Source organism: Psammomys obesus, unplaced genomic scaffold, assembly GCF_907164565.1.
Source record: "Psammomys obesus unplaced genomic scaffold, mPsaObe1.curated_primary_1811, whole genome shotgun sequence".
In the NCBI taxonomy this organism is placed as follows: Eukaryota; Metazoa; Chordata; class Mammalia; order Rodentia; family Muridae; genus Psammomys; species Psammomys obesus.
The window spans coordinates 1,952,486-1,973,532 of record NW_026592368.1 but is presented as its reverse complement, the minus strand read 5'-3'; the positions used below and the strand labels follow the sequence as shown (position 1 = coordinate 1,973,532).

General features: G+C 37.0%; 1 protein-coding gene across 2 annotated transcripts in view; it reads right to left on the bottom strand.

Moving 5' to 3' along the window:
* Positions 1-207: 207 nt before the first annotated feature.
* Positions 208-21,047, bottom strand: part of LOC129681241 (zinc finger protein 394-like) — a 78,547-nt gene continuing 57,707 nt past the window's right edge. The window contains exons 3-4 of one of the 2 annotated variants that reach the window (XM_055613142.1): positions 4,208-4,331; positions 2,169-3,030 (exon numbers count right to left, since the gene is read on the bottom strand). In XM_055613142.1, the coding sequence (XP_055469117.1) occupies positions 2,974-3,030; positions 4,208-4,331 (181 nt within the window). In that variant the 3' untranslated portion in view covers positions 2,169-2,973. Of the gene's footprint in view, positions 575-2,168; positions 3,031-4,207; positions 4,332-21,047 lie in introns of those variants that run through there. The other variant, XM_055613143.1, reaches the window with a different exon arrangement.

The window sequence follows — 21,047 nt, the reverse complement described above, 5'->3', positions numbered from 1 at the left end:
ATCTTAGTCTATCAGTTCTCATCAAAAGTGGCTGCATTGTCCTCTACTGTGGCCTGGTAAGGCTGCTCCCCCCCCCAGGGGGAAGTGATCAAAGAGCAGGCCAATCAGATTATGTCAGAGGCAGTCCCTCTTCCCATTACTATGTAACCCACTTGGACACTGAACTGCCATGGGCTACACCTGTGCAGGGGTTCCAGGTCATCTCCACAAATAGTCCTTGGTTGGAGTATGAGTCTCTGGGAAGTTCCCTGTGTTCAAATTCAGCTTTCTTTTTTTAATCTTTAAAACAGATTTATTATCTGTGTGACTGCATTTTTGCCTTTCCAAGACCAGGCCTGCTTTGACTGGGAGAGTCAAAATGACTAAAAAAAGGGGGCAGAGTCCTCAGAATCCCTTCTCCAGGGTCCAGGGACCAGATGGACTATGTCAGATCAGGAGAATTCAAAGGGCACATTTTTCCTTCACACAAATGACTTCTAGCAGCCGGGCCTGTTTACTTCTGGAAGCCGATGGGCGGTGCGATGGCATCATGAATCCTGAATCCCTGGAAGCTCTGAATCCTGAAGACTGCAATCTGTGAAGGATGGGGACATTTACATGACACCGGGGACCAGGGGAAACTGTTTGCAGTGTGGCGATGGGAAAGGGCTTTGGGGGATATTTCTGGGTCCTCTGTATGTTTTCAGGATTGATTGTTTGGTGTTGATTTTATGCTCTTTTCTCACACTCTCAGTTTTTATTAATACCCTGCAGATTTTTGCATAGGATTAAGGACAATGGTTTCTTCTTGGACCACTTTTGCATGCCTATTGGCATTTTCCATTTTTCGGTTCATGTTTATGCAGGTATATTGGTAAGCCTTTTTTTTCTTTATTTTTTTTATATTGGTTTGTCTTATGGGTGTAGCTTCTGGTATTATTAGGAGGCACACTACCAGAACATACTCTGATCCTCTGCCTTATATAATTTTTTCATCACCTGCATGATCTCTGAGCTTTAGATCTGGGAATTGTTTTGGAGATATTTCAGGTGTGAGTGTTCTCCAGAATTCTGCCTTGTGATTGGTTGTGCTTTTCAGTCATGATTGCTGTTGCAAAGAAAAGCTTCTTCTGACAGTGGTGAACTATACTTATCTATGTGCATTATTAAAAATATTTAGGTTGTAACATGTTTATATTCATGCATGGACTTACATGTATTATAGGGATTTTATGTAGATAATTCACAGTATGATTGCTTAAAACTCTTTCATAAATATTTATTGTTATTTGTCCCACTTCCTTCTTACATATTTCCACCTTAATAATTAGGGTACCTTCCCCACATTATCCCAATCAGATCATTTGTACCTGCCATTGTATTGCTTGCCCAACATGTTTTCTTGTTTCTACAGTTATTCCATGGTGATACTCACATCTGAAACTTTGGAGTTAGATGCCCCAGAGTAGAGAATGAGAGATATTTGTCTTCTGGATATGGGTTACCTAAATTATAATTTTTCTACTTACAACTACTTATGTGTATGATATTTAGCATGTCAAACATATTTATGAGTTTTTATTTCTTACCTATTGTGAACACAATAGCAATGAAGGTGACTGAGCAAGTATTTCTAGAGTGGGATGTCGAGTCATTTTTTCATATGTCTAGGAAAAGAGAGCAGGGCAGGTAGTAGATTTATATTTTTTTCCTTTTAGAAAATTCCCTACTCTGATTTTTGGAATGGCTCAACTGTTTAAAAGACACTCCCCCTTTCCAGAGATCTATTTTCATGCCTGTTCTGTAGAAGAATCTCAAATACCACCCAAAGCCCTGTTATACTCCCCAAAATAAAAGAAAACAACTATTTATTTCATGTACTATTTATCTAAATTACTATCACATAATTACATTTTGAATATGTATATTGTCCACAAATTAATAAGTAACATGCATATCTTACTAAAATTGTTTTCAACAGCAGCTTCTATTCTGAAATAGACTGTCTGTGATTGTGAGACAAAGTGAGGAGCTCTTATTTTTGTTTAAATATACATTTCAGAAAAAGGTTACTTAAAAGTGGGTAAATAATTTAATTTTAGTATACTAATCGGTTTTATTAGAAAACTAATACATCAAAATGATCAATTTTTATTTGATATTTTTTTTGTTTTTAATACATCTCAAAGAGTTCTTATCAGGTCTTATGAGAATAATGTAGCACTTAGGGAAAAAGATGCATCCCAGAAGTCCTGCACTGGAGGCCAAAATGGAGAAGACTTCCACAGCCACCATGGATTTTCCCTTGGTGCTCTGGTATACAGGGATGAAGGTGACCCAGACCCTGCAGAACACCAGCATGCTGAATGTCAGGAACTTGGCCTCATTGAATGTGTCAGGCAGGTTCCTCACCAGGAAAGCCAGAGTGTATCTCCCTGGGGCCAGGGCCCCTAAGCAAGCCAGCACACAGTAGAAAGCAGTAGTGGAGCCCTGAACTTGAGCATGTTCAGAGTGTTCATCTGTGTCAATATGGAGAGGAGAGGTTCCCAGCCAGACTCCAGAAAAAATAAATTGGATCAGGACACAGATGGGATGACAGCATTATAGATGCCTGAGACAAACAACCTTTTCATTGTTCTTTCTGGTTTCAGGACTCTAAATGCCAGAATTACAGTTATAGTTTTTGCCAAACCGGTAGAAATAGCCAAGGTGAACACAAGTGCAAATGTTAATTGTTGCAGTATTCAGGAGACATTGTCTGGGTGTCCAATGAAGAAAAAGGAGCAGAGGAAGCAGAGGAGGATGGAGATGAGCAGGTTGTATCTGAGAGTCCGGTTATTAGCCTTAACAATGGCTGATTCTCAGTGTTTAAGGAAGATCCCCAAAACTGCAGTTGTGCTAACAGATAAGCACAGAGCTGTGCAGGCCAGAGCCATGCCCAGAGGATCTTCAAAGGACAAGAAAGTCACTTTATTGGGCAGGCAATAGTTTCTCTCAGGGTTTGGGTACCTTGACTTGGGCAAGGGATGCACACAGATCACACCTGCTGATCTGTGGAAAGGAAGTGAATCAACATTTCAGCTTTTACAATTATTTAGTCATTGCAAATTTAATTCATGAGAGTGCTTTCCATTGATGTGTGTAGCCTGGCATATTCTCCTTCCTGATACTGCCAAGGAAGGAACTCTTTATAATTCCCATTTCTACTGTTTATCTTGTTTAGTTAACAATAAGCTTTCTGCTGAAGGATTTATCAATTTCTTTAGGGCAGTGAAATCTGTATTACTCATATTCAGATGAAGTAATACTGTCAAGCAATCCTTCGAATGCTTTTTTATATACTGTGAGTTTCTAAATATGTACACAAATTATTTTGATCACATCCGCATATAAAATATACTTTCTTGATTCCACCATCATGGGTTCTTCTCATTTTTCTTGTTACTCACAGTTTCAGTGGATATTTGTTACCCCACTGCTATATAATTTTTCTAAAGCAACATGGGAATGAGTTAGATCTGATCTCCATGGACTATGGATCAATTCTGATTTGGCAGTAAATACACAGCAGTTGCATCAACAAACAGCAGCTATCTGCTGAGATCAACCAGTACCTATCTCAGCTGTGGAAGTTGCAAATAATTTTCTATAGTCCTTTTGACTCAGGACAGGACTCTTAATCTTTCATTGTTAATTCCAGAATAATCCTGGGAATTGTTCTATTTTTCACTCTTGTACTTTCAGTAATATTTCATTTTCAAAGATTGGCTTTTTCTGCTATTGTTGATACTTGAAATGTCAACTATAAGTGTTTTAAATGCAGTTCCATTTCTTGTGTATTGAGGAAACAATTACACATCTATTTTTTCTGAAGTTACTTTCAAGCACCAATCATTACATTTGTTTATTACAGAAATATAATTCGATCTTAAACAACTGGCTATCTCATATTCAATGTGGAGCCTATAGCATGATTCACTGCAAGAGTTGTGATGGCCATGCACCAAAAGGAAGGATTTTTAAGTAGGTTGATTTTGACACAATAGCAAGAGAACTAACTGCCACTCAAACATTCACACATTGTGTGGGATCAGCAGTGGTCACTAATGGATTCAGGGATGAGTGAAAGAGACATAGGGAAGAGCACTACATTATGACACCATGGTCACTTCTTAGCTTTCCTGTTCTACATTCCCAAGCAGTTTGAAGAAAGATATTGTTTTTATACCTGTCTAGTTGGAAATCTGCTGCTCTGGACAAAATGAACAAGAAAAACAGCAAACGGGTCTTTCTTCTTGTGGAACTTTTCAGAATCCTGGACCACAGATTTGTGCACATACAGATTGAGGTGTCTGAAGGAAACACCAGAAAAAACTGGTCTTAATATTGTACATCAATTTAAAATATTTTAGGTTAAATAACTTAAATTCACATATCCTACGGAAATTCAATGTATTTATAAGGAAGTCAGATATTTTAATATGGAAGTGTAGAATGGAGATTTGAAATTAGCACACTTCCCAATGGTAAATGTTCAACATCCCTTTGTGGTGACCAAACTGTGACTCACTTCTTCCTAGCCTTTGTGAAATCTGTACGACATCCACATATTTTCTCCTGTAAAGCAGCAAGCCAGAACTCATTTTTCATATGAATTATGGAACAGTTGGATTGTCAGAGAGAAACCCAGTCACTCTTCCTTCATCTGTTTCTATCTTTACATTTCCAATCATGTAGTAATACCCATACACTCTGTTTCAGCTGCAAAAGGAAGTTCAGTTTTCTTGTGAAAGATGGTTTGGCCATTGATGAATTATGATCTATTACTGTGACTTTTACCCTTAACTCCCAGAGCTAAGAATAGTTCTTTCTTTTTAAACATTAGTGCTGTTTTCACATAAGATTTTCACCAGTTTCAGGTTAGTTAATCACATTAACTACTAAACTAACACAATTTTAGTTTGTTATATGTTAAATTTGTGTAGGAAAGGAACACCTATTTCTTTCTATCCTTAGACCTCTTTTCTGCCTTAGTTTGGATTCAGTTTCTATGTCATAAATATTAATATATTAACAGGAATATACTTCTGGATAACTGGCTCAGCAGTTAAGAGTGCATGCTGCTCTTGCAGAGAAATATGAGTTCAGTTCCTGATACACATATCTGGTAGCTCATATACATTGGCTACAGAAATATGTTGTATCAAAATCCATATTTTTTGTGTTCATGCTAGTTCAAAACCTTGTAAATCTATTGATATGCTTGAGTATGAGTTGTACAAAAGTAAGGATGCTTGAACATGTGCATGCATGTATAATAAAAATATGTGAATGTATACATATGTGTGTATTCATGTGTGTGTACACATAGAAACACATATACACAACTATATAACCATGAAAACTCATTTATTTTGCAGCATGAATGAACACACCACATTGAAATGCAATTCATCTAATTCTATCTACAGGAACATCATGTGTTTCTTTATATGTATTTTATATATATATATATATACACACACACACACACACATATACATAATTCTGAAATACCAAACTTTATTTCTGAATTAATAAAATAGGACTGAAGAGATGATTTAGTGTTTAATATGTTTGTCACATGAACATGAGAATGTGAATTTGATCATGCTGAGAGATAGAAAGAAAAGTTGGGTGTAGAAAATGTTGTAATACAAATTTTGTGATCATGAAGACAGTAAGAAAATCAAAGAAATGATGTTCGCTGAATATATCAAAACCATATAATAAAGGTTTCAGAGCCATATCCTGTTTAAAAATAAAAGGCAGAGCAACTAAGAAAGATAACCAGTGTTGAGGGTGGCCTTAACAGGTACATGTGCTTACATGCATGAACACTCACATGCAAGCTCACAATCACAATGGAAGTAAGAACAGCATATAACAATCATTTTAAATTTTCAAAGAGACATCATGCAATCAGGAGAACAGGCACATACCTAAACACAATAAAGGCAATATACAGCAAGCCAATAGCCAACTTAAAGTTAAATGGACAGAAATTTCAAGCATTCCCATTGAAATTCAGGGACAAATCAAGGCTGCCAATCACACCATAACCCCTCAATATAGTTTTTGAATTTCTAGCTAGAGCAATAGAACACGTAAAGGAGATAAAGGATTACAAATTGAAAGAGAAGAAGTCAAAATATCACAATTTGCAGATGATATGATACTATACCCAAGTGACCCCCAAGATTCTACCAGAGAACGCCTACAGGTGTGAGACACTTTCAGAGATTTATTTGTATACCAAATTAACTAAAAATGTCAGTAGCCCTCCCGTATAGGGGTGATAAAAAATTAGGGATATAACACACTCCCCAATAGCTAAAAATACTATAAAAGAACTTGGTGTAACTCCAAGCAATTGAAAGCCCTGTATGAAAAGAACTTCAAGTCTTTGAAAAAAGAAACTGCAGATTTTAGAAGATCGACAGTTCTCCCATGATTGTGGATCAGTAGGATTAAAATACTAAAAATGTAAATCCTGCCAAAGGCCATCTTCATATTCAATACATTTCCCATTAATTTCCAAGACAATTCTTTACAGACCTGGAAAGATCAACCATGAACTTCATATGGAAATAAAAAAGACACAGGATAGCCAAGACAATTCTGTACAATAAAAGAACTTCAGGCAGTATCAACATCCATGAGTTCAACCTATACTTCAGAGAAATAGTAATAAAAATTACATGGCATTGACACAGAAACAGACAGGTTCATCTATAGAACCAAACTGAAATTCTAACTGGATGTCTGCATGTAGAAAATGCAAACAGAGTCATATGTATCACGCTGCACAAACTCAAGTCCAAGTGGATCAAAGTCCTTGACATAAAACTAGAGACTCTAAATCTATTAGAAGACAGAGTGGGGAAAAGCCTGGAACTCATTAGAATAGCAGACAATAGACCCACAATAGCACACGCTCTAAGATCAAAAGTTGACAAATGGGATCTCATGAAACTGAAAAAGCTTCTATAAATCAAAGGACACTGTCAATAGAACAGTATGACAGCCTACAGATTGGGAAAACATCTTCACCAACCCTCCATCACAGAGAGGGCTAATATCCAAAATGCACAAAAAAATGAAAAGAAACATCAACAAATCAAATAATCCAATTAAAACATGGGGTACAGAAGTAAACTGAGAATTCACAATAGGAATCTCAAATGGCTGAGTAGCAGCTAAAAATGCTCAATGTCCTTAGCCATCAGAGAACTGCAAATCAAAACGAATTTAAGATTCCATTTTCCTACAGTCAGAATGACTACGATTAAAAACTCAATTGACAACACATGCTGGCAAGGATGTGGAGAAAGGAGAACATTTCTCCATTGCTGATGGGAGTGGAAGCTTGTACAGCCTTTCTGGAAATCAAGCTGGCACTTTCTCAGAAAACTGGGAGTAGTTCTAACTTTAGACCCTGATATACTACTCCTGGGCATATACTTAAAAGATGATTGTTACTATAATGTTCTTTTGAAATGTATACACCTTACCCTTGTTCATTCAAATACTGACTTCTTCACCCTCCCACTCACTGGTTTCAATTCCGGATATTGCATTGTGATACTTATTATAAGCATCCTGTCTCAACTGTGTGTAAACAGGCCAAAATAAAGCAACTACCACAGTGTTGAGCAATGGGAGGAATCAGAGGACAGGAAAGAGGGGAGGAGCCAGAGGACAGAAAATGAGTGGGAGGAGAAAGGGTGAGAAGAAAGCTAGGAGAGGGTGCTAGAGGATAGATCTTTGAACGATGTGGAGAGATGGACTGGACCTAATATATCACTAAAAGCAAGTGTAATGGGTGAAATCTAAATGTTAGGAACCTATGAGGGCTTGGAGGTTTAGGAGAGAGTAACTATTGCCCAACATTGTGTTCTAGGTTAATTAAATAAACCCAGTTTCTGTGTGGTGATTTGGTTATAGAGCTGTTTAGGATTAACAGTAAGCTTTACTAAATGATAATTATTAGTAAATATTAATCGTCACCTACAACAGATGATCCACCATACAAGAAGGACATTTGCTCAGCTATGTTCACAGTGGCTATATTTTTAATAATCAGAAACTGGAAACAATGTAGATGTCCCTCGATCAAAAATGTGGGTAAAGAGATTGTGTTATATTTGCACAATGGAACAGTACTCAGCTGTTAAAAATAAGGAAATCATGAAATTTGCAAGCAAATTGATGAAATGAGAAAAGATCATCCTGAGTGAGGTAACCCAGATGCAGAAATACACACATGATATATACTCACTTATAAGCAGATAGTATAGACCTATAGTACAGGATAACCTTATTACAATCCACAGACCCAAAGAAGCTAAGTAAGAAGGAGGGCCCAAGCGAGGGTGCCAGAATGACACTCAGAGGGGGAAATAGATTAGATATCAGAACTGGATGAAGGGGGGAACTGGACAGGAGATGGAATTGGAAGAGAAACACCGGTGGAGTTCAGATATGGGGGCAATGAAGATGGGAGGTTCTAGGGCTGGGAACAAAAAGGGAAACTAAGGGACTTACATCTTTGTTAAGAGGGAGACCACTAACAGGATAGGCTCCTGGGAGGATATGGGTGTGTCTCTAGCTGAGACCCCCTAACAAGGACGAAGACATGAAGCCTAAATTGCATCAACAAAACCATTGATCCAAAAATTACCCTTCCTGCATGAAGGGCGGTGTGTGTGTGGTAGGGGTGCGAAGAGGGAACAAAGATTGAGGAAAAGTTGAACTAGTAATTGGCCCAAACTGAGACCCACTGCACTGTAGAGAGCATTACAGGACAGTTGTCTGGAAGGTTCCACCCAGCTGGGTGGAGATGCTGGGACATGCACCCAAACATGGCGCGGAAATCCAGGGGTTATGTGGAAATGTAGAAAGGTCCTGGAGTGGTAGAAATCCTTAAAGAAGACTAACAGAGATTACTAACACAGAATCATGGAGGCTAACAGAGACCGAGACATCAACTAAGGAGCATACATGGTCTGATCCTAAGCCCTCTGTCCATATGTGATCAGTAAGTAGTTTGCTCTTTATGTGGTTCATCCGGCGAGTGTAGATAGGAGGGCCTGTTTCTACCATGGTCTCTACTGACTGCTTTTGGAGCACTTCCCCCTGGCAGGGCTGCCTTGCCTGGCCTCAGTGAATGATGATATGCTCAGTCCTGATGTGACTTGATGTGCTAGAGAGAGTTGCTATGGTGGAAGGGGAGATCCCCTTTTCTGGGGAAAGGGAGAAAGAAAAAGGGAAGGGGAAAGGGGAAGCTGGGAGGTAAGGAGGGAGGGACCATCTGGGGATGTAAAAAAGTAAACTGAAATTAAAAAACAATTATTTTAAAATTTCAAAGATAGATCACAGAATTTTAATAAATCTTTACAAATATTTCTCTACATATTAAACATTGAAAAATTCCAGACATGATTGAAGTTGCTTGGCCATTTAATCAGAACTTCATTGATGAAAAATCCATGGTCTTGTGGACTCTTGAAGAGAAACTCTCCCACTTTAACTAATAATGAATTATGCTTAGTATGTTCCACAAAATTTTGTATATCATACGTTTCCATAGTATTCTTGTTCTCCTCAAAGCTTATTTCATCTCCAGCAGCATTTGTCACTTCAATTTTCCTCAGAAATGGATGCAGCTGAAGAGAAACATCGTTTGATATGAGTGGCCCATACAAATTACTGGTTGATGTTCTTTAAGAGAAATCCATTTTCTTTCTAACATGGCTTCATTTTTGAAGCTTAGTTTGTTTAAGTTTCTCCCCACTTGTTCTAGTGAGATGAACAGTTCTCCCCATGAAGGTAATGCAAGAATTACTGAACACACATAGAAATGTTGTTTAAGGTATAGAAAATGTGGAGCATGTTCTTAGAGGTAACAAGGCCCTGTGTCTTTCTTCAGCATGAACAAAATATTTCTAATGTAAATTTTTGTAAAGAAAATTTTGACTAAAATTTAAACAACATTATTTTAGTGCGTTCATATGTCTTAAGGTATGTCCATTTTTTATGCCACACATGAATATGAGAGTATTTCAATTAGGTAAATAGGTATGCATGTATTTAAAGAGAGTACCTTGATGTGATAATATTAGTAGGAGTTTATGCAAAGCTCCATATTAATTTAAAAATGTATATTAAATAAGTACATTTATGTCAGTTATAACTCAGGAAACTGTAAAGAGATCCACTGCCTGCCTTCATTTCTCTTTGGTTTGTTTTCTGTAACAACAGTTGACTTTCAGCTTTGATATGAACACTATGTGGGACAATATTCACTACAAACGTGTCTGGTGCCTCAGAAGGCCAGAAGAAGGTGCTGGATCCCCCAGAAATGGAGTTACAGACAGTTGTAAGCTTTTATATAGATACCGGGAGCTGAGTGTGGGTCTTCTCAAGAGCAAGAAGGACTTCTAAACACTGAGCCATCTCAGCCCCCTAGATTTGTGTTTTTATTTTTGTTTATTGCCTACAACTATGTATAGATGTACACAAAGCGCATGCCTGCTGCCACAGAGAGCAAAAGATTGTGTCAGATTCCTTGGAGCTGAAGTTAAAGACAGTTGTGAGCTACCATATGTGTACTAACAACCAAACTTGGGTACCCTGTATGAGCAGCACATGGTTTATACCTGCTGAGTCATCCCTCGACCATGATTTAATTACATATCTAGTAAATACAATGGGTTGATATACTTCAACTTCTGATATTCAATGCCGCATTAACTAATTCCAACTCATGTTATAAATAATGGTGGCTTAGGTACTATGTTCTCTATACAAGGGGTGTACTAACTGACCTAAGATCATATCTCTGGTATGTTCACAAACTGTGTCAATGTCTATGTGAAATATTATTGTTTTCCATGATACTCAAGATTACATAGTACACCATACATTCAGAATTTATTTTTGTTTATCTATCTTTGATAGAATTTAAAATGAAATTGACTTGTACAACAGTCTTTTTGATGATACCCTATTTGAAGGTGATCATCAAGGCTTATATGTATGGGTAAGTCCTGTTTTTATCTTGTTGGTTTAAAACCCAAACACATCCATTTATGCTAATGCTTGGAGATATAGCCTCGGTTTATTAGCACTGTTTGTGCACAAACATTTAAGAATCGAAGCACAGTTTGGTTTAACCTTCATTTTATGCAACTAAGGATAAATAATTTGTACAAGCAATTACTTTTCAGTTACTTATGACTCTAGTACAGGTGATTTGTTTTCCATAAAAGGTTCTTCATATGGTCTAATGTTATGAAAATAAATAGCATTTTATGTGTAATAGTAGCTTTCAATATGTCACTATGTCTATATCTTATGGCACTCAACATATTCCATGAAAGCACATACATTTTGATTATTGACTTTGCTTTATTTTTACATTGATTATATGTATATATTACAGAATTTCATCTCATACTAGGAAAACATTTCTTAAAAGACATTCAAATTTACTGTATTCAAATCAGTGCTTTCAGTCCCCAAATCATGTAAGATAATTACACAGACATATACACATACACTGTGACAGAACCCTTTTTCATTTTAACTTATACTTTTAATTATAAGATGAAAAAGTTTTATTGTCTTAAAAACAGTAAATTACTTACTAATCATGTTAGATCCTGAGCTTCCCTTGCATATGAGTGAGGCTTACCTGCCATGGTAGCAGCCAGTCCATGTTTGTCTTCCTTAGATCCCATTTCAGTTTTGCTCAATAGCTTTTTATGAAGGGCATGGGTCACTGCATACACTGTATTCCATATGGAATAGCTGGGCTCAGAAATGGTCATCATATCAATTTTTTCACGCTTAATCCTTAGGGAAATATTTGCTGGGCAGGGTTTAAGATAGTTACATGACAAAATTAAGATATTTACATTTAAGATATTTACATTACAAGAGGTGAACAAAAAAAAATTGTCAATCCAGAATTTATAGAAGTAAAAATCTCCTGGGTACAGAGAAGGTGTAAGATTCTCAAGAAAGTGCTTGAAGCCAGGGATTTCTCTTTTCTTTGAAAAGGAGATGCTTCCTCTGAACAAGTTTTTCAAAGAATTCTCATACACTCTAAATATATGAAGTGTTGTTTTGCCATGATCCACACCTTCCCTCCAGCTATAAAGATTTTATTATCAAGGCAGAATAACATCAAGTCATCTATATCACCATAGAATACCTGTACATTTACTTGTGTATGTTGGGTCAAGTCCACTAAACCAGCATCATATTTTAAACCTTTCTTCCAATAAGCTGGGGATTTTTGTGTAAAAGCCACACAGATATCTTCTGTTGCCATCTCTGCTTTCAGATGAGAAAGGAACTCTTTTCCTTTCAGATCATCAACCACAAAAGCCCCACCCAATTCCAGCCAAAGTATAGCAATAAAGAGATCACCCCATGGATTAGACCGCTGTATTCGGAAGACATCTGGTAAAGGGATGGGAAAGTAACTTTGTCATTTAGCTTGGTATCAAAAGGTCCATATGTGACCTGAAGAAGCAAAGAAAAAGAGTGGGGATTTTGCTCTTCTAGGTATTTGGGGTCATCACCCTGAAAGAGGAAATGGGTTCATTCTTCACATATGAATTGTTTAACTGAGTGATAACAATCAGAGTTACATTGTGGATTTTGTAGTCTTGATTATTCCTGACCCTTACATTCACCCAATGCTTCCTCTGTTTGTAGTAATGCCTTCTGATGGATGCTTTGCTTCAGTATAGGCTGGCAATAGTCAGTAGTAGGAATATATCTAAGTCACAATTCTCTAAGACTTTTTTTCTGAGATCTACTATCCTGAAGGATATCATGAAAATTCTTTAGAATATTTTCACTGGTGATGGTCTTGAGGATTGTTCCAAATTACATGTTCCAAGTTACATGTCCTGTACTTTCTATTTTCTATGTCACATATTGACCACTCTATGAGATGTTTATATGCTAGATTGGGTCATTATATATCTGTGTTTTAGACTTTGACTTGTGAGCCACTACAGCCTGAGTATCCACAGTACACCTTGCCAGTCTTTGGAGATAGAACCATGAATACTACTAAGTGATCTGCATTGAAACTCTCAGAACATATTTCTCATTCTTTCACCACATCTTTTCACTGTTAATCATTGGCTTATCAAGGTAATTCATTGACTGTTTTTTGAAATCAGCTTACACTAAACATAAAGCACTTGCTTGTTTCCTTTTGGTCATATTTCCTATGTGATTGTGAACATAACTACTTTTCCAACTTACTTGCGGGACTTTGTAGAGCTCCAAGTGTTCCAATAGCAGAAGAAAATTCTGGCCTTGTTCCTGAAGTTATTCCTAGAGTTTTGTGTTGCATTTTGCATTTGTAGTTAGGGATATAATCACTCTTTCCAGTCAATAACATCAGAGAGCCCTCCAAGGTTCTTTGGTTAGAATTAAAGGCATTGTAGACATGGAAACCCATGCTTACATTGGGAAGGAGTTGTGAGTTCTTATTGATCTCCTCAATGGTAAAATATATGGTCAGCAAAATTTGATAGTTTTTCCATCTAAATCTAAAACCATAGAGTCAGAGCAAAGACTGTAGTCAGGCCATTTTCCTCAGTGACTTTTTTTTAAATCAAAATCAGGAACCTAGAGGTCCTAGGACTTGACTTTTCCTGTGACATGTAAAGCTGTTGTGAATAAGCTCCTGACAACTGAGTTACCTCATGGAATGATTCCTAAACTCTCAGAATTTAAACTGCATCTACTAGTTGTTTTCTTGTGGCAAATTGTGTGGATAAAGTTTCACTGTCTGTGTCCTATGACTATTGAATGCAGAGGTGCTTATCATGTTTCTCTTCATGGAAGCACTGGGTTATGGTAGAGTCACTAAGATGTTCACTAGGAGTGTTGATAAGAGCTTCATGTCCTTTTATTTTGTAATGATTCAATTTCATACTTACTGGAAAATTGTAACAAGTTTGTTTGTATGTACTCCCAGTGTTAAAGTATCTGAGGGATGGAGAGATGCTCAGGCATCTAGGCACACTGACCCCTTTGAATAAAAACTAGCATTAGTTCTCAGTGCCCACAATGTGGCCTTGGTGCCATGTGTAGCTACAGGTCATAGATCTCTTCTGGCATCTTTGAGCACCAGGCACACCTGTGGCATACACACATATACAGGAAAGTAAACACTCAAATACATGAAATAAAAATAAATAATCCTGTGTAAAATAGTGTTCTTTGGGCATGGGAATGACTGACATGTTATGACTACTTGCTGCTCTTGTGGAGGACCCTGATTCATATCACAGTAGCCAGTTTTAAGGTTCTAATAATATGTTCTAGGGCATCTGTGCCCTCTATTGGGCTCTGAAGGAACCATGAACACAAGTGGTACACCACATAAACATGTAGGCAAGACACTTGTAAACATAATGTAAAGATTAATATATATTTACAAAAATGTAAAAAGTAGTAACTGAAGGAAAAGGGTTTCTATAAGATTTCACATGAAAACATTAAATAGAGTTTCCTGGGTAAGGTGGAGAAAAAAAAGTAAGTCAAACTAGCATACAAAAGAGAGGAAAAGTGGACATTAAGACTTTAAAAAAGTAATGCTCACTAGGAGAGATTATGGATCTTTGGTGCATGTAGGTCAGCTGAATTATCTCACTCAGGGCCTTCAGTGTTTGGAGATGGGTCCTCAGAAGCTTCTTTCAAAACCTGTGGTAGATAAGAGTCTGGGTGACCCTAATAGAGATAGCTTAACAGAAATCATGAGCCTGAAGTCCACTGGGTTCTACTGAAGGAAAAATTCTGCCTTAAGATCTGTCATCACAGAAAGAAATGCCATTTGGTTATACTGCATTAATCTGAGGTCTATGCCTAGATGATATGTTAAGAGAATATCTATTGGTCAAAACCAGGCAATTAGCAACAAGTGAGAGAAAGAGAATTAGTCTTCCCCAGAAATTATTCCATATTAAATATTGAACTGTATGAATGTATGCATGTATCAATGAGAACTCCTGGGAAGAGCTGTGTCTGAAAAGACTGGCTATAAAAACTTCATTGATATGGAGAGATAAGAATGTAGTAGTCCTAAGGGCTCATTACTGTAGTTCAGGCTATCTGCAGCACCCTGAGTAGCCAGCCATTTCTTGGATAACTCTCCAGTTGAGATGGTATCTATATCTATCTTCTATCTATATATCTTTCTTGCTTGCTTGCTTTCTCTCTTTCTTTCTATCTCTGTCTTGCTCTCTCTATATACATATCCTATATCTAATAATAAAATCATTTTGAAATGTCATAACCCAACACACCACTGGCTTCTGCCAATCTAAAAGACAAGAATGACATCACATAGCATCTTGGACCTGTATGATAACTTTCCCCATCTTGATGTAACCTCCTTTCTGATGTTTTCAGTGATGCATTGGATTTAATAGCTTTCTTTATACTGTTACTTTGAAAAAGGCACGAAGATTCATTCACAGTGTAACATGGAATTTGGGATAACATAAATTGTATTCAGAGACTCTCATTTATTCTAGATTAAATTCTCTTTCCATTTAAGCTGAGGGCTGATGTTTTTCAAGTCACATAAAAGCAATACTAAAGAATAAGCAATGGATTCAGTTGGTTATATCTTCATACTTATTCATTCATGTAAGTGTGACAGGAACTCCTCATGATGATAATTAGGGCCAATCAACATGGGCCCAGAGGGGCCTATGGAGCCTGAAGCACCCACCAAAGACAATGCATGGTCTGGACCTACATATAAGTCACTGATGTGCTGATTAGGCTTCATGTGTGCCTACCAGTTAGGGAAGTGGGAGATATCTCTGACATGGGCTATGTTTTCTGTTTGTTGATCACTTTCTCCTGCTGGTACTGCTTTAACAGACTACAGGGGAGATAGATGAACACAGTCCTCATGAGACTACAGGAGTTGGGGTGTGTAGGTATGGGGTAGAATAAGGGAGGGGGATGTGTGAGAGAGGGTGAGATTAGGAGGAAAGGAGAGTAGGGTGTATGACCAAGATTTAAATTGAATTAATTAATAAAAAATATTCATGTTAAAAATATGGAAATAAATTAGATGCTCTCTGTCAAACCCCTCCGAGAGTTCTGCTGAATATGGATTTAAGGAATTTAAAGAAAAAGGCTTCCTCTGAAAGACTTCTGGAGTCAGTAGCTATGCCTATCCACAAATAAGATAGGCAGAAATGACCTTTTCTTTGATCATATTTCAACTGTGGTAATAATGACAGCTAAACCATGAATTGCTATGTTTCACCAATCCATCCCTGCCAAACTTATGGACATTGTTGAGTTAAATGCCCTACTCTCCCTGGCCAAATTAGCTTACTTTCCCCAATTTTCCCTCCACAGGAAAAAAAAATCTTTCAGACCTCACTAGTTTCGTGTTTGAAAGCTGATGACATTCTGTGTGGCAGCTGAAGTCTTAATGTTGTGTTGGGTGACATCCAAAGACTGTCAAACTTTTCTCTCTACAAAGACTTTGAGATTGCCATGGAGGATCCCAGAGTGGGTACCCAGGTATCCCTTAAGTCTGTCATTTTGACTGATATAGAGGCCATTTGGATTATACTTCCTTCTCACATTTACCCCTTTTGGATCTCTTGTCATGTTCACAGCAAATTGTAACTGTAGAAGTTAAGCATAGGTAATGAAATCTTAGGCAGTCCTCTGAACAGCTGCATAGTTAGTCCATATCAACATGAAAGTCAGGCGTTGTTATTTTCTACAGATATTAGGTTCCCTGCTGAAGAAAGCATTACCTTACTGGCTTAACACTGAAAAATCTAATCTCACAATTTGAATGAAATTCAAACTGAAGCTACTAATACCTTTTACTTTTTACAGTTCTTTCATTGAAAAGAGCTTGATTAGAAAATTTGAACACAGGAAACTTCCTAGAGACTCATACTCCAACTAAGGACTATTCATGGAGATAACCTAGAACCCCTTCACAGATGTAGCCCAGAGCAGTTCAGTGTCCAAGTGGGTTACCTAGTAATGGGAAGAGGGACTGCCTCTGACAATCTGATTGACCTGCTCTTTGATCACCTCCCCCTGATGGGGGAGAAGCCTTACCAGGCCACAGAAAAGGACAATGCAGCCACTTTTGATGAGAACTGATAGACTAATATCAGAAAGGATAGGAGAATCTCCCCTATCAGTGGACTTGGGGAGGGGCCTGTATGCAGAAAGGGGAGGGAGGATGGGATTGGGAGGGGAGAAGGGAGGGGCTTATGGGGGGATACAAAATGAATAAAGTGTAATTAATAAAAAATAAAAAAAAAGTTTAAAAAAAGAAAAGAGCTTGATTGTAAATCATTTATTCCAGTAATCAAACAAATCTGTCTCCTGGTAAATGCTTGGATGGGGGAAACACTTTAAAGTTGATGTAAATTTTGAAAGTCGAAGAAAGTGATTTAAGGTATGTAATTGCAAGTTGTAAATGTCTAAGAAAGTGGTTTAAAAATATGTGAAAATGAGAGTTAAAGATTTTAAAATTTCAGAGATTTAAAATATTAGTCAGTGGAGTTCTGATATGCTATGAAAACCAAAATTCAACTACAAAACTACAGTAGTAAGTAATAGCAGGGTATTGGCAGACTAACAAGCCCTTTAGACAATGATGAGATTGAAGACCCAGGCAGAAATCCACACACTTATGAAGACATGATTTTTAAAATAAGAATTCCAGAGATAAACAATGGAAAAAAGAAAGCATCTTCAGCACATTGTGGTGGTCAAACTGGATGTATGCATGTAAGATATTTCAAGTAGATCACTACTTATCACTCTGCACAAAATTCAACACCAAAATGGATTAAAGAGCTCAGTAAAATCAAGAAACAGGGAATCTAATGAGTGACAAAGTAAGGAATAGGCTTGAACTCACTTGCTGAGAATAAAAGACTTACTAAACACAGTGGCATTTCTTCTGTTAATGAGAGTTTTGTTTTTCATGTTTTCAACTGTGTTGGTGAGGTTTATCACTTGAGGTTTTGTTTGACCTCTTCAAATTTTTATTTCTAGGTTTAATGCATGAACTTCATTGCAAATATACTCAATAAAATACAAACTGAATCCAAGAACACATCATATACATCATTGCAGTGATGCAGGGATGGTTCATCTTACAAAACTTCATTAATATAATCTACCCTATAAGCAAACCCAAAGAAAAAATATCATATGATCATCTCATTAGTTGCATAAATTTCTTTAGGCAACATCCAACATCCCATCATGATGAAAGTCTAAGAGATATCAGGGACACAGTGTCCATATTTAAACTTAATAAAGGCTATATACAGCAAGCTGATTGCAAGCATTAAACTAAATGGACAAAAACTGAAAGCAATTACAATAAAATCAGGGACAAGAGAAGGGTGTTCAGTCTCTAAATATCTCTTCAATGTTGTACTTGAAGTTCTAGCTAGGGCAATAAGACAACTAAGGGAGATCAAGGGCATAAAAATCAGCAAGACCAAGTCAAAATATTGCTTTCTGCAGAAGAGTTGGTAGTTTGTGTATACAACCCAAAAAATTCTACAGAAGAACTCTGACAGCTGATACACAGCTTCAGCAAAGTAGCTCGATACAGGATTAATTAAAAAAAATAGTAGTCCTCCTGAACACAAGTGAGAAAGCTGAGGAAGAAATTAGGAAGACTACACCAATCACAATAGCTACAAATACTATAAAGTCTCTTTGTGTGACTCTAACCAAACAAGTGAAAGACCTGTATGAAAAGAACTTCGTGTCTGAGGAAAGAAACTGAAGAAGATATCAGAGAAGGGAAAGATCTTCCATTCTCCTGGATCTGAAAGATTAACACAGTAAAAATGGCCACCTCACCAAAGGCAATCTACAGATTCAATGAAATCACCATCAAAATCCCATCACAGATCTTTACAGACCTTGAAAGAACAATTCTAAACTTCATATGGAAAACAAACAAACAAACAAACAAACAAAAACCAGAATAGGTTAAACAATAGAATACAGTAAAAGATCCTCTGGAGTTATCTCCATACCAGACTTCAAGCTATACTACAGAGCAATATTAATAAAAACTTCTTGGTACTGGCATAAAGATAGACTGGTCGATCAATGGAATTGAATCAAAGACCCAGAAATAAACCCACATAACTTTGGTCAATTGATTTTTGAAAAATAAGCCAAAACCACACAATTAAAAAAGACAGCATCTTCAATAAATGGTGCTTTTCTAACTGTATCTCTGCATGTAGATCATAATGCAAATAGATCATAATTATCTTCCTGCAAAAAGCTCAAACCCAAGTAGATTAAAAAAAACCCTCAATATAACAGCAGATATACTAAATATGTTAGAAGAGAAAGTAGGGAAGAGCCTTGAATTCATTTGCACAGGAGACAGCTTTCTAAACAGAATATCAACTGCTTAGACTCTAATATCAACAATTAGTAAATGGGACCTCATGAACCTAAAGGAGGTCAACTAAAGGAGATCAAGGGCATACAAATCATCAAGGAAGAAGTAAAAATATTGTTATTTGGGGATTCATAAAGAGTTCATGATATTGGCACTATCATGAAGCAGAATATGCCAGACTACACATATCATTGGAAAGCACTCTGATGATTTAAATTTTCAATTAGTAAATAATAGTGCAAGATGAAATTTTGATTGTCTTTCTCCCCAGAGATCAGCATGAGGTCATCAACCCTAACCCTAACCCTAACTCTGGCCCAAGTCAAGAGTACACAAACCCTGAGAGAAACCACTGCCAATCCATGTCAGTGACTTTCCTGTCATTTGAGGATCCCCTGGGCATGGCTTTTTTAATTATTTATATATTATTTCTATATTAAAATTATAAATAAATCATTTTTCTTTCACTTTCCTCCCTTCAAAGTCTCCAGCAAGCATTTTTTGGTCTTTTAAAAATTCATGGCCTTAAAAATAAATTAAAAAAAAAATCATGGCCAATTTTTCATAGACTGTTTTTACGTAAGATTTCGAAATTTTGTTTGTATTATACCCTATATATTGTATTATAGTAACAGTAATGTATAATATTACCATGATATTGTATCAAGCATATTTATAAGAAACTGTATTAAAGAACAGCAGAAAAAGTATAGAAATAAAGTATTATTCTTTTTAGTTGTTATGAGATGGTTGCCATCTCAGTAACATCTTCCCTCTTGCTGGCAGGGTGCCTCAGTTTAGATGATCAGCAGATTCCCTCTTTACATTCTTTACCTGTTAACAGACAAACATGAAACACCTGAAGAAGAAGGTTATGAGTTAGTTCTGGGGCCTGGGAACACAAGTTGTAAATGTGTTGCCTGTCAGGATTTAAATTGATTTTGAGTAGCTTTTCCAATCTTTTGTTCCTGTAAGGCCAGGAGGGGATGTGACTGCAAAAGCTGAGTTGAGAACCCAAAAACCATGTGTCCTGGATAGGGCTCAGTCAGCAATGTTTACTTCCTGGATCAAAGCTCTCTGTCAAGGTATGATTGGAAAATGCTACAGCCTCCCCTGCTCCCCGTTGATTTGTGCTTCTATCCCATAAAAATGCTGTACAATTTCACTTGTATCTCACTTCATCTCCAAAGTCTTTTCTGAGGCCTTAATTGATCAGAAGCGGCCTGAATACAATAGGATTTTGTCATCTGCTTAAATATTTACCACGAGGAATGTTCAGAGAATCAGTCAGTGCCCAAATCTTTGCTTTTTTTTCTGGACTGGTCAGTTTTTGGTGCACAATTCACATAAAGATCATGCTTTCTATTACTTTTGTGACTTCTTGGATTGTTTTGGTGTTTCAGAACACAACATTGGATTTATAAAAAAATGCAATTATGGAGTGGCTGGCACACGAGTGTGCTATTAGCAGAACAGAGATTGTGAGATTAATGCTTGAGTATCCTAATACTATGAATGGGTGACACAGGAAATGATCATGTGTACTTGACTG